The sequence below is a fragment of the Aphelocoma coerulescens genome, chromosome 3 (assembly GCF_041296385.1).
Source record: "Aphelocoma coerulescens isolate FSJ_1873_10779 chromosome 3, UR_Acoe_1.0, whole genome shotgun sequence".
Lineage (NCBI taxonomy): Eukaryota > Metazoa > Chordata > Aves > Passeriformes > Corvidae > Aphelocoma > Aphelocoma coerulescens.
Genome location: NC_091016.1, coordinates 56,452,378 through 56,465,237, shown reverse-complemented (window position 1 = coordinate 56,465,237; position 12,860 = coordinate 56,452,378). Strand labels below are relative to the sequence as shown.

Here is a 12,860-nt window from a genome sequence, read left to right as displayed (position 1 = left end):
TCTTCTTCGGTCAGTGAGGTGCCTTGAGTTGTCCCTTGAATAGCATCCTCATTTTTCAGACAATCTTTCTCTTTTCCCAAGATCTTTTTAAAAATTATTTTTATTCCACCTGTGCATCACTTGCAGTCCTTTTATCTGCAGGTATAATCTTTTATCCTTATGTATGGGTGAGACTGAGGAAGCTGCAGGCTTGGTTCTTTAACACAAACACTTGAATGAGAATGAGTACCATCATCACTATTTGCTGTAAGGGATCTGTATGTGTAAATTGCAAAGAAAAATTGTCCAGATAATAAACTCTGAGAACCTGCTCAAATGCTAGATGATAGTCCTTATTTACAAGTGTGGACATGGACAGTAAATATCAAACAATATTAAGACACGATGGTAAATGTTACCTTGTTAGTGGCATTTGCACAATTTTTATTGTACTTTGCTCCCAAAATATATTCTGCTGCATTCACCTTCATTGGCTTTCTTTTTGATTTGACTAGATTTTTAAATCTCTTGTTAGATTCATCACAGATGTCATCTTTCAAAAGGGGTACTATTTCCCACCCTTCCTCTTAACCTGGCAACTGCTCCTTAAGCACAGGTATCACATAAATGAGGCATTTCATTATGCACATTATTTTTTCTATCCACCTTTTTATTTCTTTACCCCTTTCATTTTTAAAAGATGAGTGACAATGGCATGTTTAATGTGACTAACTTTTGTACCTTTTGCTGAGAGGAATGTATAACCCAAAATCTATGAACTTTTTTTGAGTTTATCTCCTTTGATGTGCTGTTCTTTAGACAACTTTTCTTTAAGATTCTCTTTCTTCTCTCCCTCTTCCCATCAGTAAAATATTTTTTAGGATTCTCCATCTTTAATGTTTTTTTTTTCCTTTGTTCCTCTGATTCTTGCTCCATTGATCTCTCCCGCATGGTCTTATGGTGCCCACTAATGCTCTTTATACTTACTTCTCTGTTTTATCCTTCTTGGAACTAAAACAAATTAGGAAAAAACAAAACAAAACAGAAAGCATTAAAGGAAAGGCAGGTCAACGCTAGGGCAGGGGCTGATGTGGATGCACAATGTGCCTCTGACTGTGGCCTGATCTCAAGGGACCATCCTTCTCCTGGCAGTCTGCCTCTCCCCTTCCCCACCCTGTTCCCAGGAGTTCTCCACTCCTCCTACAGCCACTGCTCCCCCAAAGTGAAGGAGAAGTGTGCCTGTACAGGGGTGCTGTTACGCAGCAGGACATCCTTCCTTTCTGGTTGAGGAGGTGTTTCTGGGAACCTCAGGAGATGTGAGGGAGATGAGTTATTCCTTTGCTTAGGTGCAGGGAATGGAGGCAGACAAAAGGTGTGGCTCCTCTGGTGCCCGAGACTGATGGAGGAAAGGGGGCGGGTACTCGGGCCATTCGCTCCCAGCATTGCAATTTGAAATAAGTAAGGAGCTTGAGCTTCTCCCATGGTAAGAGTGAGGTGTCCACAGAGTGATGCAGAGTGTCTCTCTCTCTCTTATCAGAGAGAGAGTCTGTGGGAGGCAGGAATGAAGAGTAAAGCCCAAGACTAGGAAATATTCCTAAATCCTGGTCCACATTGGTCTGGGAGGTAGCTCCAGTGACACCAGTGAACAGGCCTGTAGAAGCTCATGTTGTGCCTAAATCACAGATAAAATTTTTTGGGGGTGGAAAAAATATATAGGCACAAATGTGGAATTTCACTGATGGATAGAGTAAACTGCTGAAGATACAGTTCAGACAATTAGACAGACATGCTCAATTAATGAGGGAATTGGTCTCCAGAAAGTTGTTTTTAGGGAACTGTTAAGTTTATAATTCCTAAGTCATTTTGGGTGATTCCATTTCTCCTTCCTCCATTCCTTCTGAAGCAGTTCAGCAACCTTTCTTGACTAGCAAGGTTTTTGCCTTATTTCTTCCCTTGATTTCCTTCTCAGCTGTTTTCCTAATCCTTTTCTGCCAGTGTTGGAAACCCCAGGTATAAGGGAGTAGCTGAAGCTGCTCTCCCACCAGGGCATTTGTGTGCCAAGCATAATTTTTACTTCCATCTTTATTTTCGTCCTGTAATGAGACAATTGAAATATCAGACTTTCATTTTGTTCCAAAGGGCTTCTTCCCAATGCAATTCCAGTCGTACAGACCCATATAATCTACGTTTTCTGTATACTTGTGGCATCGGGAAAAAAAAAAGACACCCACAACCAACTAAAAAAAACAAACACAGAAGATATGAATTTTAGATATATCTTCTGCTGCTGGTCAGTGCTAAGTGGAACGACAGAAAAATACTTTCTCAAACCTCATTGCTGTATTAAAACTGTACTTCAGGATGCCCATCTGCAAGGAGCTCTGAGCATCTCCAGACCTTTTGTTGCCTCAGTTGACATCTCTGTTTTTTTCCTGCCCCAAACTCCAAGGCTTCCTGCCTCAGAGCATACTTTCACTGAAAGCAGAGACGTGAAACCTTTAAGACTGGCTTTAAAATACAGCTACCCTTTGCTCCTAAAATTGTGCTTGCTAGCTGGATGTCAGTAGTGGAATCTCTTTGGTACAGTAGGGTGGGCTAGTAGGGTGGGTTTTGGTTTGGTTTTTTTTTTTTTGAAAGATGGTTTGTATTTCTTCTGCTTCTTCTCTCACCCAAGACCACGGCATGAGCTGGGAATGCACCTTTGTCTCCAGAAAGATTTTGAAGACAACCTCTTTCCACAAAAAGCATGGACTAGGTGGAGTTACTTTGATTATTTTGGGTCTTTTAATGAGAAAGAAAAAAAGCAAGAGTTTACAGGGCAGAAGACCACAAGGAATATGAGACTCAGGAGGGAGTGATAAAAATAACAAAACCAGCTGCTTTTATTTTACATCTAAATAAAGATTTTATGTATGTTACCCAAATAGCATTGGGGGGGGGGGGGGGGGGGGGGGGGAGAAAGAAAGAAAGAAGAGACAAGAAAGAAGGGAAAACCTTTCCATGCCCAATGTGGTGAAGATGTCTGATGTTGCCTGTAGAAGCTGCATCCTTTTCAGATCCTGACAGCTCCTGCACCTGGATGCCTCCATCATTACTCCTCATTATTGAGGCCTTGCCACCTTGTGCATGTAGCAGCAACTCTACCAGACAAAATCTGTCTGCATTATTCAGCATCAGTCCTTCATGTAACACAGAAATGGCTTCTTTAGGCAACTCCATCCCCTGCACACTCCTACTTTCTGTTTTATAGGTACTGACAGGGCAGGACCAGCATGGCTGTGTATCAGCACTGATCTGCTGCGCTGCTGCTGCAGTTTCTGCTAAGAAAAAGCTTGTAATATGAATGGTACTACTATGAATTGTGTAATGCTTACTACGAAAAATATTCATTAGAGAAATTTACTGGATGGGACTATTTTGGTATTCATTATAACCCATTATGTGAGAAAACTAAATAGAGCATAAAATCAGAAACAAAGGGAGGAAGTCAAAGCAATTTTCTTTAACATAGTAGAGCAAACCAGTTTGGTGCTATCAAAAGCCTGGTGACTTTTTTTTTCTTCCTTTTTCCTCCCGTAAGTGGTCATGTACCACTTTTTTCCATTTGACATTTTCAGTTTTCTTTCACGCTGAGCCTTGCTGATCTACGTGCTGACAACTGACCGGTATTCATCGGAAGCAAATAAACCCGGTATTAGGCTCCTCCTCTAACCCCTCCGCTGCGGTGATGTCGGCAGTGGCTGGGCAGCAATCGCCAGCTTCCCTGCCAGCACGGGCGCCCCAAAGCCTTGCCGGGTGCGCGCCCCCGGACGCCGCTCGCTGTCCGCGCTGTCCCCGCCGCGCGGGGCCGGGCCGGGTGGCGGGGCAGCAGCGACACCTCGTGGGTGCGCGCGGAACCGCGCCCGCGCCGCTCCCAGGCCCAGCGCTGCTGCTCCGGCCGGGAAGGGCAGGAGCCCGCGCGGCGCCAGTGCGCAGCGCCTCGGTGGCCGCGCTCACACGGACGCTCGCCGTCCCCTCCCCTGGACGGGGACAAACGAACCACCTTCTGTCATGTCCCAACAGAAAGACCGTGGAAGACTTTTGCCAGGTTACATCAGAGGAGACCATCTGCTTTTAAGAGGATTCCTGGGAGCCAGTGTTGCTGCACTACCCAAGTTCCTTCCAGGATGTTGGGGTCTTATCAAGATATAATCGGGTTGTTAGGAATTTCCTTCAGTAGCCAGTGGCACTTGGTTTAAGAAGAAAAAATCAGAGTGCTGTGCAACCAAATATGAAAGTACCCCCAAAGGAAGAAGAAACAGCGACAGCCACGGAGCAAAGCCAGTACATCAAGGTCTGCATTCGACTCTGGAGATATTCAGAGCCTGAGGACTGAGGACTGATGGATTAAGCAATTCTACTTCTACTAGTATCACCTCCCCAACAAAGACTGCCCCCCTTCCAGCTGGCTGCCCACAGGGAAGGGGAGTGTGGAAGTCATGCATGGGAGCACTGCACGTAGTTGTTCCTGTTTTCCTTCAGGGCAATGAGATGTTGGACCTATGATTTGTAAGCAAACAGGCAGGCCAGAAGGAAACCCATTGCCATCTACTTCTGATTTTAGGGAGAACCTCTTGACAAAGGCCAAAATGTAACTGGTCAACAGCTGCCAGACTGCATCAGTATGGTGTGTATTGCTCCTCACGCTTTATTTGTTCTTCATTTGTTCATTTCTGTATCTTGTTAAGAATGAGAAACCAAATCTAAAAGCTGTGCTTGATTTTCCTGGGCTTTCACCAGCACAGCTGCATTGATTTTGGTCTTTCCTCCTCTTCTCCAGAGCCCCTACAGCCTCTGATGGGATTGCTGAGAAAGTCTGACTTTGTATTTCGACCTTTTTTTTCATCTCCATTTTTATATATCCCATTTCAGCTTTACCAAAGAACCTGCACTCCACCTGTGAGGGCCACAGAAAAACCAGGAATAAGCACCCTAATGACTTCAGACGCTGAACCATTCTGGGGAGGTTTTTATGTGGAGAATCATGTATGAGGAGGATCTACTCTTCAGCTTTTAAAGCCAGAGGATGAAAGAAATACTTTCTCTCCATTAGTAATAGACAACTAACCTTAATAACATAATGTTTAATGAAAAATACTTTAGGTATTTGTATGTAATATTGTTTTATGTCTGGAGTGGATATTATGGAAAAAAATTGTCCTGGCTTTAGGGGATGGAGAGAAAGTTTGCCTTTACTTGGATATATAACACTACTCTTTGGGATGGTGTCATTTGATAATTCCTGCCACATGTTCTTATGAGTAGGATGTTTTTGTTTCCTTACTGTGTCTCCCCTCAAGTCCTGCTGGGTAATATTTCAGATGGTCACGGTCAGAAAAGGCATGTGACCACTTCCAGATGTTCAAATAATCAAAGCAATCTGCAGATCTAAGGGAGCACACCAACAAACAAATGGAGGATAACTTGAAGAGCTGCAGTCTAGGTGGGGGGTCACATTCAGAGGTGGTGTAGCAGGCTTGAAGGATAGTCTTTTAATATCTGGAGAATTCACTGATGTCTAGATCATTTGCTAAAAATGAGATAGTCTGATGATGTGGCTGGGCAGGCAGTAAAAATGTAAAACATGGGGTCTGGTTGTGGTTTTCCCACAGCTTGGAGCAGAGCTGGCTTCCCTGGGGAGCAAGGAAGGCTCTCAGAGTGCAGCGTAGCTCTGAGCTGAGCTGGCCTCTGGGCTCCAGCTTGCGTGATGCATCTGGGACTGAGAAATGTGACCATGCCCTGCTGTCATCCACACCACCGCAGCCTCTGGGGCTGCATCCTTGCTCAGCTGGTGGTGCCCGAGATAGGGCTGTGTTCAACAGAGAGGAGAGGGCACATCTCAGCTCAGAGAAACATGTGCTTCTGTTTTGCTCCTACCTGGCTTTTATAGGCACCTGTTTGGGTACTGGTAGCTAGTTCTAAGCTCAGTTTGGGGAGCCCTTAATCAAAGCCCTTCATCACCCCAGGTGATTTTTGTTAGTCCATCCTCCCAGCTTTATAGAAACAGACAAGACAATTGAAAATGTGCAGTGGGACAGAGCATTCCTCTTTGGAAATGTAAAACCATTCATCATCAAGATTTAAAAAGCTCATGTTAGTCACTGGTGACCTGGTATTTGTAGAGGTGAATGAGCATGACTGTGGTGCAGTGTGTATGGAGCAGCAAGGAACACCGGGATGGAGGATACACATTGCTTCTGTGACACAGACTGAACAGTCCTGTCTCTGGTCACCGGATGGACAATGTTCCTTCCCCACAGGATCCTACAGCAAGTTTCCTGGTGCCTTTTTGTACGCTGGCATTTGATGTCTCAGTGCCTGCACTGCTGGCGCATCCTTTGAAACAGATGTTCTCTGCATCTGCCCACTCTGTGTGCAACTGGCACAGCTCTGCTGGAAGACTGCTTTCCAAATCCTTCCAGTGATGGAAAGGGGCGGGCAGTATTACTACTATTATTTCTACTACTAATAATTTGTTTGGAAACACTGCTGGCTCAAAACCTGGCTCAGCTGCTGATGAAGAAGGGAAGATCTGCTCATGTTGAGAGAGCTACTAGAGCTTTGAACTAGAGGCTGATGCTTTTGGAGTGTAACTATTTGGGACATTGCTACCAACTGCTCTTTCCCCTTGGTAATAAGGCTTTATATGACTTTTCATGCAATCCTATATGGGTCTTTTGCTGCTTGGGAGGTGATGGTGTAGCGTGCTAGCAAATTTGGTTCCACTCTAGGAAAAGGAGCTGTTTTTGTCAGTTGGGTTCTCCATATGGCATTCCTCAAACACCTGGAGAATTTCTGACAAAATTAGTCTTTGGTTTTGTGCAAAGAATACCTTTGTATGTACATGGAAGGGGAAAGTCCAATACACTGCTCTCCTGGAGAATCAGACCATGGTGCCTGTGTACCTGGAGCGGCCTGAGCCTGAGGAGGGTGTTGGTAGCAGTGGCGGGGCCCTGCAAGAGACACACCACAACACAGGCAAACACACAAAAGTGAGGAGGATGCTGCAATGGTGCCTGAATGTGCTGCAGGAAAGTGGCGGCCATGAAGAATTAGGTCTGGATTGTATGACAGATATTTATTGTGATGGCTCATCTCTGTCCTGATCCATGTTTGTAAGACTGAGCTAACAAGGTCATCTTATGTAGTAAACTCTGAAAATTTTGGAGGCCTGTGTTCTTCTACTAGCTGGGGCATTGACAGCACATGCTTCCATCATTTATAATGTTGTTGTCAAGGCTGCAAGCTCTTTGCCCATGTCCACAGGGAAAGTTATAATTATGTATGTATGGTAAATTAAAAATGGAAACCGTTCATTGCACTGGAAGCCAACTCAGAAAGGACAGCTGGGGAGATGTGATAAGGGAAATAAAATTACTACAAACCAGAAAACTGTGGGAGAAACAAACTAAGTGGTCTCTGTCTACTAGCTACCCATCTGTCGGTCATCCACCAATCTCTCTACTAGCTACATATTTGAATGTTACTATTTAAAAAATGGGCAAGGGAGGAGCATGGGGAGGTCTGGCTGGGACAAGAGCAAAGTGGCTGAAGGACCTTTTTACTGGCTGGTAAATTCATGCCTTGTCCCCCTTCAAGATTTCATAGTTTAGAAAGAATTTCAGTTTGTTCTTCAAAAGATGCGTCAGTCTGTTCTGGATTAAGAAGACAATATGCCTTCCACATTTACTCCCCCCGCAAAGACTGATTTTTGGAGGATTTACTAGTCATTGCATTTCAGACACATTTCTTAACAAGTTGGCTTTCTTTGTAGTTAAACTTTGACTCTGTCCTTCCTGAATCCTGTAAGGCTCACTATGTGGTGTTGGTCATTTCATGGTCATTACTGATACATACTTGCTGCACTCATCGTGCTCTACTAAAATTGTTTTTTCAGGGTAAAAATTGCAAATTAAAATATTCTCTCAGAGGGAGGACCCCAAATATAATTTCGTAACAAAAATTCCCCAATTGTTTCCAAACAATTTAAAATTGAAGGTAAATCTTTCTTTTACTACCAGATGTGATCTTCCCAAAGCTTCAGACATGAATAATCTCTCAGAATTTTCCAGCTATTTCAATACCCTATGCATCCTGAAACCAGCCTATGTCCCTACCACCTATTCAGGAAAATTTGCAAGCAAGGCCAATGCCTGACATTTTTACCCATTAAAATCAATGGTCATACATATTTTAATTTAATTTCTCAGTTTTCATTCCGCTCCATTGCTTGTTTGCAGCTGAATCTCCATTTCCCCCCTTTTTAATGGGAACTCAGGAAGTTCCCTCTATTTTCCTTTCTCTGCCTTTTCTTTCTTTAGAGTCTCTTGTCCCTTTCCCTTATTTTAATAGCCATCATTCTCTGTTGACTGCAGATCTTGGCTATATCCTGATAAAGTCAACAGAAAGGTTTTCCCTGGAATTTTAGACGTGTTTCCATATTGGTTTTTCTTTCCACTCCTCTCCTTTTTCTTCTTGATGCCTGGCTGGCCGATTTAAACACACATTTTCAGAACAACTTGTGCTCGGCTGACTAAACTGGTAAATAATGGATAAATATAGTTTCGATTGGGAACAGCTTTCTGGCAAAGGATGGAGAACAGCACTAAAGAAGAATTTTTCTCACCTTGAGTCATGGGACCTGGTTGGTTAAATTAAAACCATTTACTTAACCTGTGTGTACAACACAAACATCAGAGATATCCTTTACTTTTACTGATGCTTTTTGCTGCCTACAGTACCCTTGCTGTTGTGAAACACAAATAGACCAGGTTTCTTTCTTTCTTTGAATCAAAACAGCACAAACCTAATTTATATATTTAAACAACGGCCCAGGCTTATTTTTTCAGTCATTCTTTTTTTCCCCCACCACCCAGAAAGTTCTGTCATAAGCTTCAAGCTTCAACATGTAATGATAATATTATAAATTCCTTGATGTCCGAAGGCTGGCTACCTCCCATCGTAACTCAATCTTGCTGCTACACATTACTGTTTTCTTATCAAAGTGCACTTCACTGAGCATACAAAAGGGATGTTGTTATGTTTGTTAAGATGATAATTTGCATGTTTGCTATGAAGCATACGGAGGACTTTAATAAATATTTTTATATGTATTTATTCATACAGAGGGGCTAGAAATCTAAATATTACAGTGCTTTTGATATAGATAGAGAAAATAAAAACCTAATTCACAATAGTAAGTCATTGTATTTTGAATTTTTATTGTAATAAATTATAGCAATAGTTCACACAACCCAGCTATTATCTCAGATTGTCTCTCTGCAGAATCCCAAAAACAATCTGAGTCATCCTGACTTGATTCATGTTCAGTTCCTGTTTGGGAAGACTTCCCTCACCATCAGGCCGCCTGGTAGCATTATTTTTTCCGTGAAAGCTCAAATTCTGTACAACAGTCCCACAGCCTATGGTGGGTTCTGCAGCATGAATCATGGAAATATGCATCCCTGCTTGTTTGCAGCTGGTTGTTTTTGCCGAAGTCCATGTGGAAGGAGAGCTATGCAATTTTTTCCTACATGATATGTGCCTTTTTAGCACTCTGATGGGAATGGATTAATAGAGACTCACCAAGCATATCAAAAGATGCTCAGCATTTCAAAGAGGGAAAAGAAGTGGAGTTGACATGCAGAGCCAAGGCTGAGTATCAACCATTTTCAGAAAGAAAGTGAATTTGTCTTTATGCATAAAGCAAGGCACAAGAGAGTTGTTTCCCTTTTTCTCCCAGGGTCCTCTTCATGGCCTGTCACTAAATTCTTGTGAAACTTTTATTTATATTTGCTGTGGCTTTCATTTCACCTACATATGTTAAATGAATTGGTACATGCAGAATATAGTATTTTAATTCGTTCATAGAGCTGATTAATTAAAAACTGCTGGTCTTACCTGAAAAGCATTACAGGAGCAGAGAAGATTACTTGCACTTGCTACCCTTCCTTCATTTGAGAGAGACCTCTCTGAGCTGAAAATGCAGCACAGAATCTTTATATAATACCTTAGACATTAAGTGAATAATAATGTGTGGCTTCAGGGAAATGAAGGTACACAGAGTAACAATGACACTGGCTAATATTTTTGCAGTTGAACAGTTCAGCAGTGAGTGGCCTTGCTTCTGACAGTGTCCTGCAAAAATATAGTACAAATTTTACTATTAGTAATAAAAACACAAAATTGTCACTTAAAACCTTACAATGACTACAAAGATTACCAGATTCCTCCATCTTAAATGCGGACTGAAGGAACTTTAGAGGCAGAAATTTGAAGTGTTTGGCCATTTGATGTTGTATGATTGAGCAATAGTCATTTATCCGGTGGGCAAAAGTGAAGGCAGGTGCAGAGCAACAAGTTGCAGGGGCTGTATGTGCCATGGGGAGCACGCTTCACCAGGGGGCAGTGGGATTAAACTGGATATGCTGGTTCACGTCCAGGGCATTAGCTGGGTGTCAGCTCCAGGAACAAAACTGGTCAGAAACTAATGTAACCCCTGGGATATGCATTTTTGGCATGGAGGCCTGATTTCCTCTGTATGTGTGTTGAGCTCTGAAGCACAGAGTTTGCTTCATGCGCTCTTAAAGATTGCTCTGAGACCAACCAAAAGGCTGGAAAGTGTCTTCGGATAAAGTGGTAGGTATGCAATTGTTTAAGCATGCCAAGAAAAAGTTTAAGGATTTTGGTTATAGATGGTAAGTATTTACTTCAGGACTAATGCTCTTCCCATCCAGCAAGTAAAGATATAAAAAGATCTGGTGGCTGGAGCTGGACAAATGCACAGGATGAAAAGGCTACACATTTCATCAAGGAAATACATAGCTACTGGTATGGTTTGAAAGAGGTTATTGTGGCTTTTCTACCATTAGCAATTTTTAAATCGAGAATAGATGTTGTTGGGTTTTTTTAATCTAAGAGATTTACTCAAGTTTTCACTGGATCAAATTCAAGGATGTTCTGTATCCTAAATTATGTGGTTAGGTGACCACACAGTGACTCCTGGTTTTATAATCTGAAAATCCTTTTTCTCTGACAAATAGGGCTGGAGGAGCTTTTACTGTGATTGATGACTTGGATTCATGGATGTGCGCTGTGTTTACTGGGGTCAGCACTCACCTTGCTTCCTTCTGAACCAGCTTAGCACTGACTGTCCAGGCTGCAGAGCTGCACTAAGCAGACCTGTCCTGCCTAGCCCAAGGATGCTCCTTTTTCACTTATTTCTCTCCTCCCAGGCTGGAAACCCACATTCCTTTTTCCGAGGAGCCAGGAGCCACCTTGAACCGGGGAACTTCTGTAGCGCTTTGAGAGTAACCATTCACAAAGACCTTACAGCTCTGAACTACAGCACGCACAAAGAACACTTTTTTTCTAGCAACTACAAAATGCTGCAATAAGCTTTGCTCCAATGAAACCTCTGTTAGTGGTAGTGGAGCTTTGTATGTTAGTGACCAAGGATTTGGCTGTCAGGTAATTGCGATTCCATGTTCTTTCCAGAACAACTTGCATTATTTAAGAAGAAAATCAAACTCCAATCAAGCTGTTCAGAGGTTTTGAAATATTCAGATGCAGAGCTCCAAGCTTTAGCCTTTGGGGTACAGTGCAAAATGCTGCTAAGCAGGCAATAAGCTCAGGATTTATTGCAGTGACCGAACTTATAAATACAGAAAGTTCACAGAAAAGCCTGCTCTTGTGAACTTTCAACCACCATTTGCAAACTAAGAAGCCATAGATTACTTATAAATAAATGGATGCCTACCTGTCCAAGTGTTTAATAAAGATACTATGTGAGAAGCATGAAACAAGTCATTTTCCTCTGCAGTAACAATATATTTCTTCTATTGTATACAGGACAGTCACAATAGCAGTTTAAATCTTTTGAAGCTTCTGTGTTCAGAAGATGATACTTTGACAGCAATTATACCCAAAATACAGGTATTAGAATGGGAATTTTCAGGTCAGATGAGACTAAAATTTGGTAATGACTGAATTGTATTTGTTATTGATATATATGCACCATTTAAATAAGACCTTGATACTGAAAGGTAAACTGAACTGTGCAGTATGATCCAGTAAAACCTGCTTTTAAAAATGCTCTTTGTACCCTGGAAGACATGGGAACAGTGATACTATTGATTTTCAAAGGTTATATCACCTGTTTTCTGTTAGTTTGGCGAATGGAGTGTGCTTGGCCTGGAAAGGAGAACACTATTTGGCCAGAGTTGCCATGTACCCTTACAATTGCTTGCTCCCTACACATGCTCTCTCTGGCTCCCGTGCAAAGTACTGAGCAACTGCACATGAGTTACATCTACACCAGCACAATAATGGTGATTTTCATTTCCTGGTTGCTCCCAGAGGCATGAACACAACCTCCAGCCCCAGGCTGACACTTACTGCCCTATTGCCAGCACAGCTGGCTCCAGGTCTGGAAGTCTGGTAGGATGGGTTGAAAGTACTGTTTCTTCCATATGCACTCATGTTCCAATTGCAACTCAAATATATTGAAGACGTTTTTTCTCTCTAAATGTATCTTCACATATCTGCATTTCAGATTTATGCTGTTGCCAATTCACTTTACATTTTGCATTATACCAAATGCCTACTTTAACTGTTGATATTTGGGCTTGACAAGAACAGGAGGGAAGTGAGGAGAGAGAAGAGACTAAAATGACTTGTGGGTGTATTAGTAGCATTTCTAAACTTGGGTTTAGGTCTACTGAATCTTTGGCAGCACAATTTCAGTCTCAGAACTGGAGTGGTAGGTGCCTATCAAGATTGAGCAGTTCCCAGGTTGGGAGCCCATTCTGTCCCACTGGCACTAACCACACTTGGAGCATGAG

The 12,860-nt window shown here is 42.4% G+C and overlaps 1 protein-coding gene across 1 annotated transcript in view; it reads left to right on the top strand.

The window, feature by feature from the left end:
• The window catches only part of RGS7 (regulator of G protein signaling 7), a 265,432-nt gene extending 254,006 nt beyond the window's left edge, over positions 1–11,426 (top strand). Inside the window, exon 16 of the mRNA XM_069010382.1 lies at positions 11,253–11,426. Coding sequence (XP_068866483.1) covers positions 11,253–11,414 — 162 coding nt within the window. The 3' untranslated portion in view covers positions 11,415–11,426. The remainder of the gene's footprint in view (positions 1–11,252) is intronic.
• Positions 11,427–12,860: the final 1,434 nt, after the last annotated feature.